Source organism: Hyaena hyaena, unplaced genomic scaffold (genome assembly GCF_003009895.1).
Source record: "Hyaena hyaena isolate Hyena2069 unplaced genomic scaffold, ASM300989v1 scaffold_111, whole genome shotgun sequence".
In the NCBI taxonomy this organism is placed as follows: domain Eukaryota; kingdom Metazoa; phylum Chordata; class Mammalia; order Carnivora; family Hyaenidae; genus Hyaena; species Hyaena hyaena.
The window spans coordinates 2,031,173-2,053,331 of NW_024080743.1; the positions used below are offsets into that span (position 1 = coordinate 2,031,173).

Consider the following 22,159-nt stretch of genomic DNA (forward strand, 5'->3'; position numbering starts at 1 on the left):
GTGATAAACCAAAAAAACTTCCACATAAATAAATAGTACTGTAAATGAAGAAAGAGTGTGTTCCTGCAAAGAAGATGATCTTTTCTTGCACAAGAAAGCAAGCACAAAGACAGACAATTTAGCGTGTTTTCAATAGTGTGTCCCAGGAAAAAGCTGTTCCTGATCCCAAAAAGATCCTTTTCCTATGTTGAGAATGATTTCTTGGATAATCATAGCTGGATGATAATGGCCATTAAACCCATCTAGGGCTCCCCCTATTCCAATTCTATGCACCCAAATAGAATGATCTTACTTAATATTTGGTTTTCCATATACATCTGGCTGAAGGAAAAGAATGTGCTGTTCACCAAAAATGAGTATATAGGCTGCCTGATACTTATAATACAAAATATAAATTAATAATCCAAATGCCATTTTTATACCTAAAGCAGAAGTAATCCCTAATCTTTTAAAGCACTTTACTCATACTTCAACTATAGCACTTATTTCATTTATTCTGCCTTCTTATTGCTAGTTGTTTACATGTTTATCTCTTCCAGGAGACTATTATAAACACTTTCAAGAATATAAGTAGCCCTAATTCTTTTTTTGTTTTCCACATTCCTAGTGTAGAAAGTTGATTCTTAAATGTTTAATGAATAGGTGAAAGAAAAATATCATGTGACTATTATCATTCTAATAAAGACTAAAAAGTACTCATAAAGATTGTACTTACCCTATTCTTTTCATTTTGAATAATTTCTAATAGCTGCTCTATATGCCCTTCATCTATGCATCTTTGACCCGCTAACTGAAACAGGCCAAAATCTTCTTCTTTAAAGTCTTGTTCTTCTAGGATTTGCTGACAAAAATAAAATGAAGACAAAACAAACATGCTCAGGTGAATAAAAATTCAATAACTACTTGCTTAATTTCTCTGGGAAAAAAGAGAAGATCTGTTTAAGTTCTAGGTAAATTGCACATAAGCATATGTATGAAAATTAGGACAAGCCGAATAAGTACCATAATGAATGATCTTGAAATCAACTCTGCCAAAAAATTCTACAATAAGGATCAGTATTAAAAATTTAAAAGCTTACTTAGACAAGTAGGTCACTTGGAGAAATAATCCAATCTGCCTTCTGGCCCTCCTGCTATTTACTCACAGGTCAAACAAAGCAAGGATTAAAGAAGGTAAGCAATTTGACCCTAAATGTAACTAAAAATAATCTGTGCTTTGCCCACATTTTAAAAGGTATTTAACGTTACCAAACCCCCCCCCAAAAAAACCCAAAAAAACCCTTACACATCTCTTTATTATGGATTGAAGTTCTTCCACAGCCATTCCTCTTTATTTTTCCTGGTTTTGATGCTGAAATATAAAACAGTTAACTATCAGTGATATTAAAGCATTAATACATGTTTCATTCTTATGAATTATTAGTAAATACAGTAAGGAAAATGTCAAGTTTTAAAACTGAAGTGTTTTTATTGAAAGTATCTAGCCTAAGGGGGGAAAAATGTTGCATCTTTTTAGAGCACAGTTTTGAAAGATACACTTGAAAAAAAATATTCTCTAGGGTACACCCAACAGGTGCGCAAATTTGATTATGTAAATGGCTTTTAAAAAGCCATTTCTTTTTTAAAACATTTCCAAAAAGTGTTCTTGAAGTCAGTTCTAACCCTTAGGGAATTAAAACAAATTTTTTAATGTTCCACTTGACAAAAATTGTAGTCAACACAACTCACCCAGAATGGGTGAAAGTTCAGATGCCCAGAGAGGGTCCAAGTGTGACCTGGACATTCCTCTGTTAAGAGATGCAGTCCCCCCAAATAATCCAGTTAGTGTAATCATTACATCGCCCGGAGACGAGGCAACCGGCAACCCTCAGGAGAGCACCGTTCCGTTCCCGCAGGCCACCGTTCCTCCTGGCGGGAAGGATAGGCCCCAGCCCTGCAGTGGGGACACGGGTCAGCCGGGTTTCACGGCCACGCGCTTCAGGGCGGATAAAGCCCCGGAGCGCGTGCGGGCGGCATCCAAGGGAAGCCATTTCTCCCGATTCCTGCTCGCCTAAGCGTTCGGGCCCCAGGACGTCGCGGGGCCTTGCGGGCCGTGGCGCTGGGTGCCTCTGCGGGTCACAGCTGGCCGCGAGCCCGGGCCGTCCCGGACTTCCAGGTGCGTCTACTTACCGGCCGGGCCTCTCGCCACTCTCAGCGCCCTCCTCCACCTCCTCCGGCCGCCCAGGCCTCTCTGCGGGCCCCGCCCCGCCCCGGCCGGCCCCGCCCCGCGCTACGCGAGGGGAGGCGGAGCTTCGGGAGAAGCCAGCTCCCGGTCTGACCCTCTGACGACGCTTCCCATGGCTGACTCGGCTGGGCCGCGCTCGGCCCGCCTCAGGGCCCGGACTCCCCGCGCTTCTCGAAACGCCACAGGTAGGAAGAAGGGCCTCATCCCATGATTGGACCCTGAGAACTGAACCCCTACAGGGTTCCAGACTAAGACCTGCAGGGACACCCCTCCCCCCCGCCCCAAGGCTGCTCCCGGGGCGGAGGTCTTCAGGGCAGAGAGGGCCGAGAGCGTCTCATCGCTGTCCTCGGGTCTTCTGCAGAAGACCTCTGGCCAGACCCCCACCTCTTTACACTAGTGTCTCAAGATTTTCCCCCAGAATAAGCTGTCTCTGAGGGAGAGGGAGTAGAGGTGCTGGAGCCTAGAGCTAGGTGGCCAGAATGGGTAAGTGACGAGGGCAGCATAGGCAGGCCGTGTGCAGCTGGCCTTGAACCTCACACCGGCCCACCTTCGAGATAGATACACTGCTGCGTCGGTCCTTGGATGATCCGCTGAGGCGTCACGCCCACGGTCTACCTTCAAGCGAACATTTGGGGGATGGAGAGAGGTTGTCTCCAGAAGTACCAGTATCTCAGATTTTCAGGAACGCATAACCATGCCACTGTGATACATGAGAAAATTCAGTCCCAAAAGAGATACATTTTAACCAAGAAAAATTTGGAAATGATTAACGGAAGCAAACTGGATTCCGGTTCCACGTGACTTGTTTTACACAGAGGATTGTAAAGTAATGTGTGGGAAAAGAAGAAAAGATTGTCTGCAGTTTAAGCAGGAATCTGCCCTGTAAACTAGTGTTTGTGTAGACATGACCTACTATTTTTCTTTTTTAATTATAGGTGGTAAACAGACAAATGCCTTAAAACAAGAAGATGCTTCTAAAAGGTATGAGAACTATTTGAACAACTGCATTAACTTATCTGTTGATCTCATATTAATGAACTGTTTTTAAAAACGATAATGGGTGATACCATAGAGAAAATTATTATGAGAGAAGAGGAAATCTGAGAATAACTATAAATTCTCCCATAGACTCATTATATCCCTTTACTCCAGGCTTTAAGAAAACGAAATCAAGACACTTTAGATTACTGGTGTGGGTATAAGTATCTGTAGAAAGATTTGTAAGGGAATAAACATTCCTAAATTAACCAGGCACTCCTTTTCTACTTCTTCAGGTCCACTTTCTTTTTATTTTTATTATTCTATATGCTAGAGACTCCAAGAAACCTTTTCTATTCTTTGTTTACATCATATCCATATTTTCAGCAAAAAGTCTTATTCCGTGTCTTGGTATCTCCTAAAAAGGATAGATTTATCTCCTGTCACAAAAAGTTTTTAGGAGTAGTCTGTGAAGATGATTAAAATACTTATATGTCTGTGATTTATCTTTTTATCAAGTATTGGCTTTCATTTACTCATTCTTTCAAAATTATTTACTGAGTGTGAGATATGCCAGACCTGTCTTGGGCCCTGGGGATACGGTTTTGAGCAGAATAGACACAGTCCCTTTCTAGTGGAACAAAGAAATACCAATTAAATTATCACAATTGAATGGATAATTACAATTGTGATAAGTGCTGTAAGGGAAAAAACTGTCTCTCTCCCTCTCTCTCTCTCTCTGCCCCTACCCTGCTCACACTCTGTCTCTCTCTCAAAAACAAATAAATATTAAAAAAAAAAGTGAGTGTGGCTCTTACCGAAGGTTTAGATAGTTAACAGCTTGAGTCAGGAATTCCTTAGTGCAGGTTGTAGACTGATCCTAGTACATGGCATAGCTTTTATTGGTAGGCAGCAATATGAGAAAAATAAAATAATGTTTTTCATAAAGCAAAATACATTGAATATAGAGAACTGTCTTTTAATCTATATTCATGTGTTTTATACTTCATTGATGTAAGAATGGCCTTTATGAAATGGTGGGAAAATAGTTGTTGCAAATTTCTTTAAAAAAAATTTTTTTTTTAACATTTATTCATTTTAGACCAAACATGAAGCGGGGAGAGGCAGAGAGAGGGGAGACACAATCCAAAGTAGGCTCCAGGCGCCAAGCTGTCAGCATAGAGCCTGACACAGGGCTCGAACTCGAGCCTTGAGATCACAACCTGAGCCGAAGTTGTCTGCTTAGCTGACTGATCCACCCAGGTGCCCCGGTTGCAAATTTCTTCTTATTTTAATGCCCTTATTTGACAAAAGAAATAGTTGACAATCCTATGTCATCTTCCTTTTTTTGTGGAGTGTTACTCTCATTGTTGTTTTTGTAGGCTATTATTGCTCCAGTCAAGGAATTAAAGTCTTGGGAGTCAGTGAAAATAGGGAGAAAAAATGAATACATTCTAGATCCAAATATGAGAGTGAAGTCAAGGCCCAGGAGGCCAGCAAAGGTAGTTCTGGTAGGAAAGGAGAAATGAGTGCAGGAAAGGAGCAAATAAGTTTCCAAGGTGGTTGGGTATCTTTGGTCCTGTGGAAGGATTCTCAACCCTTTTGCATATTAGGATTATCTGGAGCACTTTTAAGAAAACACCAATAACCAGGGCCCATCCTCAGAGACTCTGGTTGAATTCACCTGCAGTAGAATGTAGGCATAGGCATCTTTAAAAGAAATCTTCTCAGATGATCCTAATGTGCAACTAGAGTTGAGAATCACTCTCCTAGAGCCATTGTTTGATCAGATGGCCTCTGCTTTGATGTTCCATGATGTGTAGGGGCCAGCAAAGGCTGATGACAGTCCCAGGTACCAAGACAAGGAGCAGCCTTCCAGGGAGGACTGTGTTCCTCAACTACACAGTCACGTCAATATAGTTATTTAATAAGATTTTACGACAAAATAAGTAAACACTTCTTTGCAGATATGACTCCATCTTGTCAAACCGAGCTGTCAGTTAACTTTTGAGACTTGACACACGTTTTTACTTGTAAGAACAGCCAAAGTTGTCTGTTTCCTCTCAAATCTCTCCTGATTTCTAAGGATTTCAGAGGAAAAGCTTGTCTTCTTAGGTACACACAGGAATGACTGAGAGAATACAAACACTATCTGGCAAAACGATTTCACCTGATTTCCTTCCATGTGCTTTGACTCTTGGAAATCAAATGTCCTGTTACTGTGGCAGACTTCTGTGTGTTAATATTTTGAGAAGTATTCATCAAAAGTAACAGCATTAAAAAATAGAAGTTTAAGTACCAAAATACCACATTATGTTTGTGCTGTATTATAAGACAGAAAATTGGCTATGATTAAACTTGTAAGTAGAAAAGCTTTTAAGTTTTCATTTTTTTTAATTTTAGGAAAGCAGAACTAGAAGCGGCTGTGAGAAAGAAGATTGAATTTGAGAGAAAAGCTCTACATATTGTTGAACAGCTTTTAGAAGAGGATATTACAGAAGAATTCCTAAGGGAATGTGTATGTGTTAAATTGGGAAATTATTACTTTTGTAAATCTGTGCAATATGAAACTTCCCTGTATTATCAAAATCTTTGAATCTGCTCTCAGTCACTAGATGCAGGTAGCATGCTATGTAATTCATGCATTTTAAAATAACTATTATGCATTCCTTATTGTATAATTAATTTAAAATGCACTAATGAAAAATAACATGCATATTTTACTCCTTAATAATATTTCTTTTTTTTTTTTTTAATATTTTTATTTATTTCGAGGAGAGAGAGACAGCGTGAGCAGGGGAGGGTCAGAGAGAGAGGGAGTCACAGACTGAAACAGGCTCCAGGCTCTGAGCTGGCAGTCAGCACAGAGCCCAACGCAGGGCTCGAACCCACGAACCGCGAGATCATGACCTAAGTGAAAGTCGGACGCTTAACCGACTAAGCCACCCAGGCGCCCCTCCTTAATAATATTTCTTAAAACGAGTCTGCTGATCTCATTTGATTTTCATCACTTTGCACTAATCATCCCAACATTATTTTCTGTATTCTGTGTGTTTCCTATGTTAGTAACAAGTTATTGTTTTTGTTAAAGTAATTCTATTAGTTTTGATATTTTAAAAACCTGGAATATAGACCACTTATGATAATATATAACAGGATTGCAGTCTGCATCAAAAGTTTTTTCTTTAACAACTTTATTGCATTTAAAATTTTGAATGGAAATTTCCTCTTATATCCTTATAGTCCTTAGAAAAATGATAAAGTTAAAACTCTGAGCTTCCATTACAAAAACAATTAATGTACCCCAGAGATTTTTCTAAGTAAGAGGAATATAAATATGAAGATATATATACTTTTCAAATTCTGGTATTTTATTTTTTTATTTTTAATGTTTTATTCTGAGAGAGAGAGAGACAGTGCGAACAGGATAGGGTCAGAGAGAGAGGGAAACACAGAATCCAAAACAGGCTCCAGGCTCTGAACTAGCTGTCAGCCCAGAGCCCGACGTGGGGCTCAAACCCACGAACTGTGAGATCATGACCTGAGCCAAAATTGGACGCTTAACCGATAGCCACCCAGGTGCCCTAAATTCTGGTATTTTATTATAGTGACTTTGTTTTTTATTGTTGCTTTTGGTTTGTTTCAAGTTGTTATTTAAATTTTATTTAGTTAATATATAGTGTAATACTGGTTTCAGGAGTAGAATTTAGTGATTCATCATTTATATAAACCCAGTGCTGAACATAACAAGTGCCCTCCTTAGTACCCATTAGGCTCATCCCCTGCCAACTTCCCCTCCATCGACCCTCAATTTGTTCTCTGAAGTTAAGAGTCTGTTATAGTTTGCCTCCTTCTCTTTTTTTGTTCCTTTCCCCTATGTTCATTTGTTTTGTTTCTTATATTTTACATATGAGATAAATCATAGTATTTATCTTTCTCTTATGATTTATTTCACTTAGCATAACACACTCTAGCTTGCTCCATCCACATCATTGCACATGTCAAGATATAATTCTTTTTGATGGCTGAGTAATATTCCATTGTACACACACACATATACACACACACACACACATATATACACATACATACCACATCTTCTTTACCCATTTATCAGTTGATGGTCATTTGGACTTTTTGCTAATTTGGCTATTGTTGATAAATGCTGCTGTAAACATTAGAGTACTTGTGCCCCTTTGAATCAGTATTTTTGTTTCCTTTGGGTAAATACCTAGTAGTGCAATTGCTGGATCATAGGCTAGTTCTATTTTTACCTTTTTTGGGGGAACCTCCATACTGTTTTCCAGAGTGGCTGCACCAGTTTGCATTCCCACCAACAGTACAGGAGGGTTTCCATTTCTCTGCAGCCTTGCCAACATCTGTTAATTCTTGTGTTATTAATTGTAACCATTCTGACAGGTGTGAGTGTTATTTCATCATAGTTTTGATATGTATTTCACTGATGATGGGTGATGTTGCACATCTTTGCATGTGTCTGTTAGCCATTTGGATGTCTTCTTTAAAACATCTCGTTTATGTCTTCTGCCCATTTCTTCATGGGATTATTTGTTTTTGGGTATTGAATTTGAGAAGCTCTTTATAGATTTTGGATACTACCTATCAAACATGTCATTTGCAGATATCTTCTTCCATTCTGTAGGCTGCCTTTTAGTTTTGCTGTTTCCTTCACTTTACAGAAGTTTTTTATCTTGGTAAAGTCCCAATAGTTAATGTTTACTTTGTTTCTCTTGCCTCTGGAGATGTGTCTTGGGGCACCTAGGTGGCTCAGTCAGTTAAGTATCTGACTTCAGCTCAGGTCATGATCTCATGGTTCGTGGGTTCAAGCCCCGCGTCGGGCTCTGTTCTGACAGCCAGCTCAGTGCCTGGAGCCTGTTTCAGATTCTGTACCTCCCTCTATCCCTGACCCTCCCCTGCTCACACTGTCTCTCTCTCTCTCAGTAATAAATAAATTTAAAAAAACATTAAAACATTTAAAAAAAAAGAAGTTTGAATATTTGAAAAAAGAGAGAGATGTGTCTAATAAGAAGCGGCCCGGCTGAGGTCAAAGACGTTGCTGTCTGTGTTCTCCTCTAGGATTTTGATGGTTTCCTGTCTCACATTTTAGGTCTTTCATCTATTTTGAATTTGTTTTTAAGTGTGGTATAAGAAAGTGGTCCAGTTTCATTCTTCTCCATGTTGCTGTCCAGTTTTCCCAGCATCATTTGTTGAATTGACTGTCCTTTTTCCATTATATTAGTTGCAAAGGTTAGTTGACCTTACAGTTATGGGTGCATTTCTGGTTTTCTGTTCTGTTCCCTTGATCTATATGTCTGTTTTTGTGCCAGTACCATAGTGTCTGGATGACTATAGCTTTGTAATATAGCTAAAAGTCTGGAATCGTGATGCCTCCAGCTTTGCTTTTCGTTTTCGAGATTGCTTTGGCTACTTGGGGTCTTTTGTGGTTTCATACAAATTTTAGGTTTGTTTGTTCTAGCTCTGAAAAATTTGGTGGTATTTTGATAGGGATTTCATTAAATGTATAGATTGCTTTGAATAGTATAAACATTTTAACAATATTTATTTTTCCAATACATGAGCATGGAATGTTTTACCATTTCTTTGTGTCCTCTTCAGTTTCCTTAAGTTTTCTATAGTTTTCAGAGCACAAGTCTTTTGCCTCTTTGGATAGGTTTATTCCTAGGTATCTTATGATAGTATATTTGTAAGCATTTGATTGATTCCTTGATTCCTTTTTCTGCTGCTTCATAATTGGTATATAGAAATGCAGTCGATTTTTTGGGACATCTGGGTGTCTCAAGTTGGTTGAACCTCTGGCCTTAGCTCAGGTCATGATCTCACGGTTCTTGAGTTCGAGCCCTCCATCAGGCTCACTACAGAGCTGGCTTCAGATCCTCTGTACCCCTCTCTCTCTGGCCCTTCCCTGCTTACACTTTCTCAAAAATAAACAAATATTTTTTTAAAAAATGCAAAATTTCTGTACATTGATTTTATATTCTGTGAGTTTGCTGATTTCATGTATTCGTTCTTGCTTTTTTTTTGGTGGAGTCTCAGGTTTTCTATGTTGATTATCAGGTCATCTGCAAATAGTGAAATTTTGAATTCTTCCTTACTGATGGTGATGCCTTTTATTTCTTTTTGTTGTCTGATTGCTGATGCTAGGACTTGTAGTATTATATTAAATAACAGTGGTGAGAGTAGACATCCTTTATCCTAACCATAGAAGAAAAGCTCTGTTTTTACCCTTTGAGGACTATTAGCTGTGTGCCTTTCTGATTTTGAGGTATGTTCCCTTTCTCCCTACTTTGTTGAGGGATTTTTGTTTTTGTTTTTTTAATCAAGAATGGATGCTGTATTTTATCAAATGCTTTTTCTGCATCTCTTCAGAGGAGTTTGGAAGTTTTCCTTCCATTTCTACTTTTTTAAATGTCTGGTAGAATTCCCCTAGGAAGCCATCTGACCCTGGACTTTTATGTGTGGGAGATTTTTTCATTACTGATTACTTTTTTTTTTTTTTTTTTTTTTTGCTGGTTGTGAGCCTGTTCAAATTTTGTTTGTTTCTGTTTCAGTTTTGGTAGTTGATATGTTTCTAGGAATTTGTCCATTTCCTCCAGGTTGCCAATTTGTTGGCATATAATTTTTCATAATATTCTCATGATTATTTGTATTTTTGTGATGCTGACTGTGATCCCTTTCATTCGTGATTTATTTGGGTTTTTTCTCTTTTTGATATTTCCCTTCTGCTGGCTTTTGGCTTTATTTGATGTTCCTTTTCTAGCTCCTTTAGGTGTAAGGTTAGGTTGTGTATTTGAGACTTTTCTTGTTTCTTGAGGTTGGCCTAAATGGCAATATACTTTCCTCTTATGACCGCTTTTGCTGCATCCCAAAGGTATTAGACTGTTCTGTTTCATTTGCATTTGCTTCCATGTTTTTTTTTAAGGTTTGTTATTTATTTTGAGAGAGATAGAGAGCAAATGTGGGAGACTCAGAGAGAGAGGGAGACAGAATCCCAAGCAGGGTCTCTGGTGTCAGTGCAGAGCCTGATGTGGGGCTCAAATTCACGAACACTGAGATCATGACCTGTGCTCAAGTCAAGAGTTGGACACTCAACTGACTGAGCCACTCGGGCACCTTGAGCTTTCATCTATTTTTTTATTTTCTTTAATTCCTGGTTATTCCATTTATTGTTTAGTGGAACGTTCTTTAATCTCCATGTATTTGTGGTCCTTCCAATTTTTTTTCTTTTGGTTGATTTCAAGTTTCCTAGCAGCGTGGTCTGTAAATTTGCATGGAATGATCTTGATCTCTTTTTACTTGTTGAGGGCTGATTTGTGATCCAGTATGTGATATATTCTGGAAATTTTTCTCTGTACACCCAAATGAATGCATATTCTGCTGCTTTAGGATGAAATGTTCTGAATATATCTGTTAAGTCCATCTGGTCCAAAGTGTCATTCAAAGTCATTGTTTCCTTGTTGATTTTCTACTTAGATGATCTGTCCATTGATGTAAGGGGGGGTGGCTTAAAGTCCCCTACTCTTACTGTATTGTTATCAATGAGTTTCTTTATGTTTGTTACTATTCGATTCATATACTTGGGTGTCTCAAGTTGGGGGCATAAATATTTATAATTATTAGATCTTCTTGTTGTATAGATCCTTTTATTATGATACAATGCCCTTCTCCATCTCTTATTACAGTCTTTGGTTTAAAATCTAGTTTGTCTGATATAAGTATGGCTATTCCAGGGTTGTTGTTTTTTTGACATCCATTAGCATGATAAATGGTTTTTCATCCCCTCACTTTCAGTCTGCAAGTGTCTTTAGGTCTCAAATAGGTGTCTTGTAGCTACCATATAGATAGGTTTTGGTTTTTGTCCATTCTGATACTCTCTGTCTTTTGATTGGAGCATTTAGTCCATTTGTATTCAGAGAGATTATTGATAGATTTGATTTAGTGGCATTGTATTATTTGTAAAGTTGTATTTCTGGTGATGTTCTCTGTTCCTTTCTAGTCTTTGTTGCCTTTGGTCTTTCTTTCCCACTCAGAAAGTACCTTTTAATATACCTTGCAGGGCTGGTTTAGTGGCCATGAACTCCTTTAGGGTTTTTTTTGTCTAGGAAATTCTTTATCTTTCCTTCTTTTCTAGTTGACAGCCTTGCTGGATAACATATTCTTGGCTACATATATTCCCATTCAGCATGTTGAATGTATCTTACCACTCCCTTCTGGTCTGTCAAGGTTCTGTGGAGAGATCTGCTGCTAACCTTATTTGTCTTCCCTTTTAGGTGAGGGATTTCTTTTCCCTTGCTGCTTTCAGGATTCTTTCCTTATGTCTGTACTTTGCAAATTTTACTACAATAGTCTTAGTGTTGGCCTGCTTTTGTTGACTTTGATGGGAGTGCTCTGTGTCTCCTGGTCTTGTATTCTGCTTCCTTCCTCAGATTAGGGAATTTCTCAGCTATAACTTGCTCAAATAAACTTTCTTCTCCTTTTTCTTCTCATCTTCTAGGACTCCTATGATACAAATGTTATTATGCTTTATGGGGTTGCTGAATTCCCTTAAGTCTACATTCCTGATCCAATATTTTCCTTTCCCTCTTCTTTTCAGCTTCATTGTTTTCCATAATTTTATCTTTTATATTACTTATTTGTTCCTCTGATTCCTCTATCCTTGTGTTCATTATATCTAGTCAATTTTGCATCTCAGTTATGGCATTTCTTATTTCAGTCTGATTTTTAGCTCTTTTATCTCTGTGGTAAGGGACTGCCTGGTGTCTTCTATGCTTTTCTCAAGCCCAGCTCATATCCTTATGATTATTGTTTTAAATTCTGGTTCAGAATGGTATATTACCTATATCTGTTCTGATTAGATCCCTGGCTGTGACCTCTTGGTCTTTCTTTCAGGATGAATTCTTCCATCTTGGAAGATGATATAGGTCTCTGTCTTTTCTGTGTTAGGAAAGCCTGTTATGTTTCCTGCTCCTGAGAGTAATGCCTATATTAAGAAAAGGTCATATACTGTCTGGGGCCTGACGCTTCAGGAAGTGTTTCTGGTGTATGCTCTGTGCACTCTGCTATTGTGTTTTGGCTGCTCTTTCTGTCTTCTGCAGAGTTTCTCCTTGCCTGTAGTGGGGAGTGTTTGGACCTTGTCCACTTTGTGGTTAGTCTTCAGTAGGTGTGTTTTGGTCTGCTTGTTAAGAGTCTAGATCCTCTTTCCCCTAGAGCTGACACTTTGGTCAGTAGACCTGATAGGTGTGGAGGACCATTATGCTGGTCTTCTGGGGGAGTAGCCTACTGCTGCTCTGACTCTCAGACACAATAACCATAGTTCAGAAGCACCTGCAGAGCTCAGGGAAGGCGGGGCTTGGTGTAAGCAGCTCACTGCCTTGACTGTGGTCTCTGTACTGCTCACTGAAGTTCATCCATGCTAATGGGCAGGGGTAAAAATGGCATCAGCTGGCTCTCTAGTCCCCAGAGACGAGTTCATACCCGCCACTGTTCAGGAAGTGCTCACAGAAGAGCAAACAATCTCTCCTCATTTGTCCCAAGTATCCCTCAGATCTCTTCCTTCACCCTGTCTGTGTCTGATTCATCTGCCCACTTGGTGGTGCAGTGCTACTGTGTTTTATCTTAGGTGTGATAGCTAGGTTTCAAAACACCAAATTTTACGTACCCATTGTGTCATGGACTTGCTGTGATCCTCTGGGGAAGGGTCTCACCACACTGGGGCTGGTGCCAATTTGTCCCAGAAGGGCAGTTGCACAAATTCACTGGGGTTTTCAGTTTATGAAGTATAGCAGAAAGCCACCAACCAGATTAGCTGCCCTCCACAGCTGCCTCTGGTCCTGTGCTAATGAATGGGGCAGCTCAGTGTTACCTTGCCAACTCTCTTGTCCCTGGAGAGGCAGTGCTTCCTCTCCCAAGTGCACTCCAAGAGCAGAAACTGTCTCTCCCAGTACAATCCGGGGCATCCACAGATCACACTCTCTGCTCCCTGGCCTCTGCCTTCCTTCTCCACAGGAGCACCTCTGTGCCCAACATGCTCCGCCCCTGTGATGGTTTGGACTTCTATAACCAGACTTTGAGCTCCACTGCTTGTAAAAATTTGGGATAATCAGCCCCTCTCTTTTTTCTCCTTCAGGGGCTTGGGGAAAATGTTTTTCTTGTGCAATGCTCTGCACCCTGCCCACTCCCTCTCTTTCTCTCCTTTCTCCTAATTAGGACTCTCCTCTCTACAGCACCAGTGATTCCTTTCTCTCCCAAATCACATCTCCGCTCTTCCTGCCTTCTCTCTGGTTGTGCAGCTTATTCTCTCGGTCCTAAGATCGATTCCTTGGGTGTTAAGAATGATTTGATATTTATCTTGCTGTGTTCCAGGGATGAGGCAAGCATAGGATCCCCCTACTGTTCAGCCATCTTGACTCCTCCCCTTTAAATGTGACAGTATTTAAACTGATATATGTAACTACATTAGAATCTGCACACATGAGGACACTAAAAACAAAGACAAACCAGAAATGCTTCATTTGAAACAAATACCTTATATCTCTCTCAATAAAAACGTTTTCAGTCCCTGAGAAAACAGAAAAACTTGTTAAAAAATGATCTCCAAGTAATGAAACAGGAGTTGAGATTTGAACATGAAGCTATCAAACTATTTGGTGTTAGCCTCTAAGTACTGTTTCACCTGTCTCCAATACGGATTTTTTAGAACCTGGAAGATTTTGCACAAAAATTTGTTAGGAGTCACAATGACCCTTTTGATATACTTTGTTTTTTAAGATTGTGCTTTAAAAATAGGTAAATTATATTTTATTTTGGATGATCTATTTTTTAAGTAATATTTTTTATATAAAATAAACTTTTCAGTGTTTTGCTTTGGTATAGCAATGACTATAGCACCACTTCTTTCTCCTGCCTCAGAATTACTTTTTATGATGTACTTATCTACAATGATTCATAGTCTCCTGAGGCAGAAGTTTTTTGGGTTATTTTTGTTTCTTTTTTTAATAATAGTTAACATTTTTGAGTGCTTACTATTTGTCAAATGCTTTTCTAAGTTTATTACCTTTATTTTCTCCTCTTATTCTAACATCATACTTATGAGATAGACTGTTATTATCCCTGAATTTTCAGATGAGATCTGTGAAGCTTAGAGAGCTGATAAATATATTTTTCCAATAATCTAGTGGGGTAATGCCCATCTCATTTCATTATAGGGGAAGTTCATCACACCTGCTCACTACAGCGACGTCGTGGATGAGCGTTCTATTATCAAGCTCTGCGGTTATCCTTTATGTCAGAAGAAACTAGGAATTGTAAGTAATTATTTTTTTTCAATGGAAGCTTTAAGGGCACTTCGGTGGGTTAGTTGGTTGGGCAGGTTATGGGACTAAGCCTCTCATCAGGCTCCCCTCCTAACATGTATACTCGCACTCTCTCTCAAATAAAAAAAAATATGTACAATAAAGTAAAATAAAATAGAAGCTTTAATTTTTTATATTTAGTAAAATGCTTTGTAGACAGCACAAGAAATGGAACCGAGGTCATGAACTAATGACTGGATTAACCAAAGATTTGTAGATGACTTAATCTTACAATAAAGTTAATGTTGATTACTTGAATTCTTCTTAAGCTGTACTTTGTTTTGTTTAGGTACCAAAACAGAAGTATAAAATTTCTACCAAAACCAATAAAGTCTATGATATTACTGAAAGAAAGGTAAGCTTAAAGGCTATTCTCAATGTGGCAGTTAATTTTTAATACACTAAACGGAATTCTAAAAATAATTGTTTAGAAGTTTACCTTTTAGACAGTAGTCATGTTAAAAGTTTTTTTGTGAGTATTTCCTTCAAGGTGTTAGAAAAAACTGATTATGCATTAATTAGTACTTGAATATTTAAAAATTTAAAGTGTATATTGGCACACATTCAGGCAAGTAAGTCATGGAACAGAATAGAGAGCCAGAAACAAATTCACTGCATATGAAGACACTTTATATGTGACAACAGGAGTGTTGTAGATCAGTAAAGAAAGGATGGATTTTTCAAGAACTAGTGTTCTTGAAATAGGATAACATAAGTAGTTATCCATATGGAAAAGATGAAAATTGATCCTTATTTCAATGTACATTAAAAAAATCAATTTTAGGTAGGTTAAAGACTTTAAAAGATAGACATCTTTTCGAAGAGAATATAGGAAAGTATCTTTATAAACTCAGAGAATTTCTTAAATAAGATAGAGAAATTATAGACCATAGAGGAAAATTTGATAAGCTTTCTATATTAAAATTAAAAACATTTGCTTATTGGAAGTTTCCACAAAAGAGTGAAAAGATAAATTAGAAGGACGTGTATTTCTCACATATAACTGACTACAGATTAGTAACTTGGAAAAGACAGAAAACCTTATAGAAAATTTTATAGAAGGAACTTGATAATAAAATATGAAAAGATGCTCAGCCTTACTAATAATCAGAGAAAAAAACAAGTAAAAACATTGATTTGCATTCTCATGCTCCCCAAATTAGCAAAATTATAAAAAATTGACAATCTTAGAAACTCTTTACTGGTTAAATAAAATTGGTGCAGCTTTTTTGAAAACTTGTTTGGTGTTATCTACTAAGTCAAGTTCACACGTTTTTTATGACCAACCTTTTCTAGGCATATATTCTAAAGAATTTCTTGCCCATTTCTTCCTCCTTGGGTTAACAAAATACACTGTATACTCTCATTCAGCCTTTTAAAGGAAGGAAATTCTGACACATGCTACAACATGGATAAACTTTGAAGACATTATGCTAAGTGAAATAAGCCTGTACAAAAGGACAGAAGTTAAATGATTCCACTTATATGAGGTAACTAGAGTAGTCAGATTCATGGTTACGAATAGAGGAGGCAGAAATGAGGAGTTATTGTTTAATGGGTGTACAGTTTCAATTTTGCAAGATGAAAAGAGTTCTAGAGATGGATCATGGTGATGGTTGTACTACAGTGAGAAGGTATTTAATGCCACTGAACTGTAACACTTAACAATGATTTGTATGGTAATTTTTGTATATGTTTTTAATTTTTTAATTTTATTTTTATTGTATTTTTTTTAATTTTTGTATTTTTTTAATTTTAAAAATTCTTAGTGTTTATAGTCACATTGTAGTGATAGCAGAAAAGTTAGAAACAACTCAGTTATTCATAATAAATGGCAATATACTTACATAATTAAAGGTAATACTCTGTGTAAATAATTAAGCTACAACTGCACAAATCTGAAAAATATAACTTGGAACAAGAAAACATAACAATATGATTACATTTAGACAAAGTTTAAAATTAGACAAAATTAAATGATATCTTTTGTAGGGGTGTTTTTATAGATAGCACAACTAAAGGAAAGCAAGGGAGTGAGGAATACACAATTTATGATAGTGGTTACCTCTGGGGAATGTGCAAAGTGATGCTATCTGGGATGGACACAAAGAGAGTTTCAAAGGTACTGTACCTTATTTCTTACCTTGGTTGGGAGATTCATGGGTTTTCATTATTTTCTTTGAACTACATGTTTATGTTTTATATTCTGTACATAAGTTAGTTGTGTTTCACAGTAAGAAAAAACTAATTTGCTGATATTAAAATGATTTTTACAGTGTTTTTGCAGCAATTTTTGTTACAAAGCATCTAAGTTTTTTGAAGCACAAATTCCTAAAACTCCAGTATGGGTTCGAGAAGAGGAAAGGTAATTTCAATTATTACATATACATTTGTTTATATATTCTAATAATTTCTACTTTTTGAGATATGCAGAGAGTAGTTCTAGTTTCCTAAAGAATGTTAACGTTGTACACATTTTCATTGTGGAGGAATGGTTATAATTTTAGCATAGTTATTAAGGATTTTACACTTGAAATCAGAAAATTAATAAAATTAATAAATTAACAAATAAAATCAGAAAAATTGATTCTTTGCTGTTTTAGTTTTAATCACAACACCTGAACTTTGCTTTCTGCTATGCCAGTTATTTCCATTAATCCTATTAATGTTAGAATTCTAGAGTAAGAATGTTAAGGCTTTTCACGATACTAGAACTGAGGATCCACTGAACTTATTTTGTTGTTAGAAAACTATAAACTAAAGTTAAAAAGTTCTGGTAACTAATTCATTTAATTTTTATTAAAAACCAGTACAGTATTTTATAAATTTAAAGAAGTCCAATTTAATTTTTAGCAAAATGTTTATGAATATTCTTGGGGTTTTGCCTCTTGGGAAATGTTTAAACATTTACATTTTATTAGTTGCTTATTATTGAGAGGCAAATGCCATAATATTGAAAAGGTAACAAAAATTGTTATGTAATGAACTGTATTGTCCAATTTCAGACAGGCTTAAATGAGATAAGGTCTCAACTCATGCTTCATAGAGAATATTATAACTCAAGACAGTGTTATTTGTGGTTAGATGGTATCAATGGTAAACAAACTTAGTGACATAAATGTAATATGATGCAAAATAACTAAAGATCTTTGCCTTAATAAAAAACACCTCTTATTAAAGTCTTATCTGATGCACAAGGTAATATAAAACCACTGTAGTTTGAACTAGCATGAATTGTACTGATGACAGTCCCTTTGCTGACACCTTTGCCTGCAGATCCAATGCTGTGTGGTTTAGAATAAGTAAAACATATCCCCCTATGGCCTTTGTTGATTGAATTACACATGGTGAAGACTAAATTGTTTACTATTTCTCCTCTAGCCTGGCTTTCTTATTTGAAGAATAAAGAGTTGTAGCATTGTCCAAGGTGACTGGAGAGCTAAGAGCACTTTCTTAACTGTCACTTTTTGTCTCTTTTCTTTTAGTTTACTTTAGAGAGAGAGAGAACGAGTGGAGAGAGGGGCAGAGAGAGAGAGGGAGGGAAAGAATCTGAAGCACACTTCACTGATAAGTCTGAGCCTGACATGTGGCTTGATCTCATGACTCTGAGATCATGACCTGAGCTGAAATCAAGAGTCAGACACTCAACCGACTGACCCACTCAGGCATCCCTTTTTTTCTCCTTCCCTAACATTTTTTGGCCAGATCTGCTCATCATCTTTTCAACCTATGAGAGCTACACATATTCCTATATTCCATTCCTCAGCTGTTAAGACCACTGTTTCCTTAAGTTATCCTAAACTTTGTTTCCAGTGATATCTTTCTACTTGTTGACTTTAGTCCATCCTCATACTTGTTACAAAACCATTTACCAGACTACCCTTCCTGTATCTTTATATTCTTTAGATGTTATTTTTTTTTAATGTTTTTATGTATTTCTGAGAGAGAGAGACAGCACGAGCAGGGGAGGGTCAGAGAGAGGGAGATACAGAATCTGAAACAGGTCCAAGCTCTGAGCTGGCTGTCAACACAGAGCCCAACATGGGGCTCAAACCCACGAACTGTGAGATCATGACCTGAGCCGAAGTTGGACACTTAACCGACTGAGCCACCCAGGCGCCCCATTTAAAAAAAAATTTTTTTTAATGTTTTATCTATTTCTCAGAGAGAGAGACAGCGTGAGCAGGGGAGGGCCAGAGAGAGGGGGAGACACAGAATCTGAAACAGCTCCAGGCTCCGAGCTAGCTGTCAGCACAGAACCCAACGCAGGGCTCGAACCCATGAACCGTGAGATCATGACCTGAGCCAAAGTCAGATGCTTAACCAACTGAGCCACCCAGGTGCCCCCAGATGTAGTTATTGGTACTTCCTTTAGCTAATTTAAAACAGTTCTTCTCCCTAACCTTTTTCTAAAATCTTATTCTATGTTAATAATACCTACCTTTCCTAGGACATGAAGGTCTATCATTTTGTAATTGTTGTTCTTGAAATTCTACCTTATCTATATGCCCTTCCTTTCCTCACCAAAAAAGAAAAATGAAAATGGATTTGGTTTCCCTAAACACATCAATTTAATTTACATTCAGTGTCTGTAGTATGTGCTTAGTATCTGGCAGGCTGTCCACACCTGTACGAGCATACACACACTGAATGAAACTCAACCTATGAGTTTAAATTGAATTTTAATGGGATGGCATAATAAATACACAAGTGAAGCAAATTTGTGCTCATTCTAATAGGGACATGTATTGGGGAGCCATCAAATGCTTTTAAACAGAATTTGATCTGACGTTGTGTACAAGATGAATTAAAGAAGAAAGGATCATAATTAAAGAGCTGAAAGGTCCTTAGAGAGAATTTAATACAACATCTTTATCAAACAGTCTCAGAAAGATTAAATGTATTTCTTAAGCTAGTGATAGGTTTTAAACAATGCTAGTGTTCTGTCGTATTTCACTTTATTGGAAGTAACCAGTAAGTTATCTATAAATAAACATTTGTCACAGTGTACATAGTATTAACTGTAGCCCTTAATTATGTATGATACTTGTTAGTATATAACCATATTAATATCTTTTATATTTGGTTTTATAAGTGTTACTTTAATTTATAAATTCTTATGGGCATGGATTATGTCACTTTATTTCATGAATCCACCAGAGGTCACTGTGTCTTCAGAGAATGTTTATTGTATTTTATGTGTTCTAATGATCAGAATTCTAGGATTCAGTATTACCATAAAAAGCTTTTCTAGCTACTGTACGTATAAGTTCTACAGAAACGTGACTTTTAAAAAAAGTCTGTTGACATACAGTATGGAGTATAACATTCAAAACCTATCTTTTAAAGGGGAAAAATGGTTTCTTTTAAATGGCAGCATTTAGTATTTAATGCAGAGTTTTTAATTAGCTTAAAGTGAGCCATCATCATAATAACTTGCATCACCATCATAATCATAATTGTTATTTATTTTATTGATATTAAAAATTAAGCAATTTTGAATTTTAAAAATAAGATCAAATTTCTAAATCTCAAAGAATTAAATATTTTATTGCAATGATTTCCAAAATTTTCACCACTATTAAGTATATACTACATTATGATTCAATACACACATATAACTGAAAGTTTTATAAAACGATATTTATCCTTAGTACTGAAGAGCCTGATATTTTCTATTCTATGTCTTTTTTATTTTAATGATTATTTATTTATTTTGAGAGAGAGAGAGAGAAAGAGCAAGCAGGGGAGGGATAGAGAGAAATGGAGAGAGAATCCCAAGCAGGCTGTGCTGTCAGCGCAGAGGCCAGCACAGGCTCCGTTCCATGACCTCAGAATCTTGACCTGCACCAAAATCAAGAGGTAGAAGCCCAGCTGCATGAGCCATCCAAGTCCTCCTACTCTATTGCTTTTTTTAAAAATGCTGATAGCAATCCACTTATTTGATTGGTCCTGATAATGCAATTTTAAAAGTATTGTTTGGTTGTATCCAGGTTAGGTTTTTAGTTGTTTCACTATAGGAAAGTCTGTTATCAACACGAAGTTTCCTCATTGGTAAAGTAGAAAGTTGAATTTAACCTCTTAGTTCCCTTTAGTCTAATGTTTTGCAGTTCTGAGTCAATCAACTGCTATCGTAGTGAAAGTTTCCTAGATAGGAAATGTCTTATTTATAAAAGTGGTGAAAATTAAAATGATAAGCATAAGACTGGGGAAAGGCTTACTATCTCCTTGGTAAAAACGTGTAAGTAGATTTAAGAAAGATGTAGACAAATTCATGAATTCTAGCTCCATACTCCTGTTGAGGCTTTGGTGTCAGGGTGTTCGAGGTTTTCAAGTCCCTCATTATTATTAAGATATGAAAAAATATGTGGAGTATATCTTTAATGTCATGAAGAACAGCAGTGCTTCTCACAAAATGTCTCCTGATGCCGTGTCAGAGACAGAACATTGACCTAAATGGACTGGGTCATGACGCAGTATGATGCGTCTCATGTTGTGAGTTAGAAGTTTTTCCCTCACTTAGTAGCCAGAAACAGACCACGTATTTGTTCCTCTGAGACAGTGTGCTCATTTAGATAGTCATATAGTTGCATTTATAAATCCTGTTTTGTTGACTGTAGGCTCTGACAAATCTTTGAAGGAAGGCAGTTTCTTTGTAACTTAAAAAATCAGGAGTTAAAACTGAGAAGGAAGGACAAATGTTGAGAATCAAATTATAGTTTAAAAGATCAAAATGGGGTGAATGGCTAATGCTGACAGAGCTAAAAGCGCCATCATGTGGCCCAGAGTAGGGGATTTTCACACATGCTTCTTGGCAATAAACAGTATAATCTCAGAGGTGCGGAAGCCAAAAACCTCTGCAGAACAACTTCTGTAACCTCTTCCTGAACAGCCACTTCTGTTGCTTGGTGTACAGAATAAAAACTTTTCTGAAAGAGGTTTTAACGTGTCTCAGATTATATATGAAAAATTCCCACCACAGGGGGGATTGTAGCCTGCTCTTTTGTTGGTTTATGTATTAAACACATATTCTGAGTGATACAAACACATACATGTACACACATACACATAAGGTTATTTGGCACAAGTTATTTCTAGTTTGAGATTAATGTTGCTAAAGTTACAATTAATCATCTACTTTATACTTCAGTGAGAAAATAACATTAAAATGTCTATAAAGAACCAGTTTGAAGGTATTCTTTAACATGATTATTTTTGTTTTTTTTAAGTTGAGGTCGTGTCAGATTGAGAATAATCTGGGGCAACGTAAACTTTGAAGGGAATGGAAGATAGACAGAGCAAAGAGAAATGACACTTTCAGGGTGTCTGGGTGGCTCAGTTGGTTAAGCATCTGATTCTTGGTTTTGGCTCAGGTCATGATCTCACACAGTTGGTGAGTTCGAGCCCTACACTGGGCTCTGTGATGACAGCATGGAGCCTGCTTGGGATTCTCTCTCCTGCTCTCTCTCCCTCAAAATAAATAAATAAACTTAAAAAGAGAGGGGGGGGGCACCTGGGTGGCTCAGTTGGTTAAGCATCTGATTCTTGGTTTTGGCTCAGGTCATGATCT

At 37.3% G+C, this 22,159-nt stretch overlaps 2 protein-coding genes across 3 annotated transcripts in view; one reads left to right on the top strand and one right to left on the bottom strand.

Annotated features, from left to right (window-relative positions):
* GLMN (glomulin, FKBP associated protein) overlaps positions 1 to 2,224 on the bottom strand; it is a 32,214-nt gene extending 29,990 nt beyond the window's left edge. For both annotated transcript variants that reach the window (XM_039236428.1, XM_039236429.1), the window contains exons 1-3: positions 2,170 to 2,224; positions 1,286 to 1,351; positions 716 to 841 (exon numbers count right to left, since the gene is read on the bottom strand). In XM_039236428.1, coding sequence (XP_039092359.1) covers positions 716 to 841; positions 1,286 to 1,324 — 165 coding nt within the window. In that variant the 5' untranslated portion in view covers positions 1,325 to 1,351; positions 2,170 to 2,224. The remainder of the gene's footprint in view (positions 1 to 715; positions 842 to 1,285; positions 1,352 to 2,169) is intronic.
* A 54-nt stretch (positions 2,225 to 2,278) lies between these two features.
* Positions 2,279 to 22,159, top strand: part of RPAP2 (RNA polymerase II associated protein 2) — a 99,258-nt gene continuing 79,377 nt past the window's right edge. The window contains exons 1-6 of the mRNA XM_039236427.1: positions 2,279 to 2,409; positions 3,160 to 3,205; positions 5,606 to 5,720; positions 14,443 to 14,541; positions 14,879 to 14,944; positions 16,866 to 16,954. Coding sequence (XP_039092358.1) covers positions 2,337 to 2,409; positions 3,160 to 3,205; positions 5,606 to 5,720; positions 14,443 to 14,541; positions 14,879 to 14,944; positions 16,866 to 16,954 — 488 coding nt within the window. The 5' untranslated portion in view covers positions 2,279 to 2,336. The remainder of the gene's footprint in view (positions 2,410 to 3,159; positions 3,206 to 5,605; positions 5,721 to 14,442; positions 14,542 to 14,878; positions 14,945 to 16,865; positions 16,955 to 22,159) is intronic.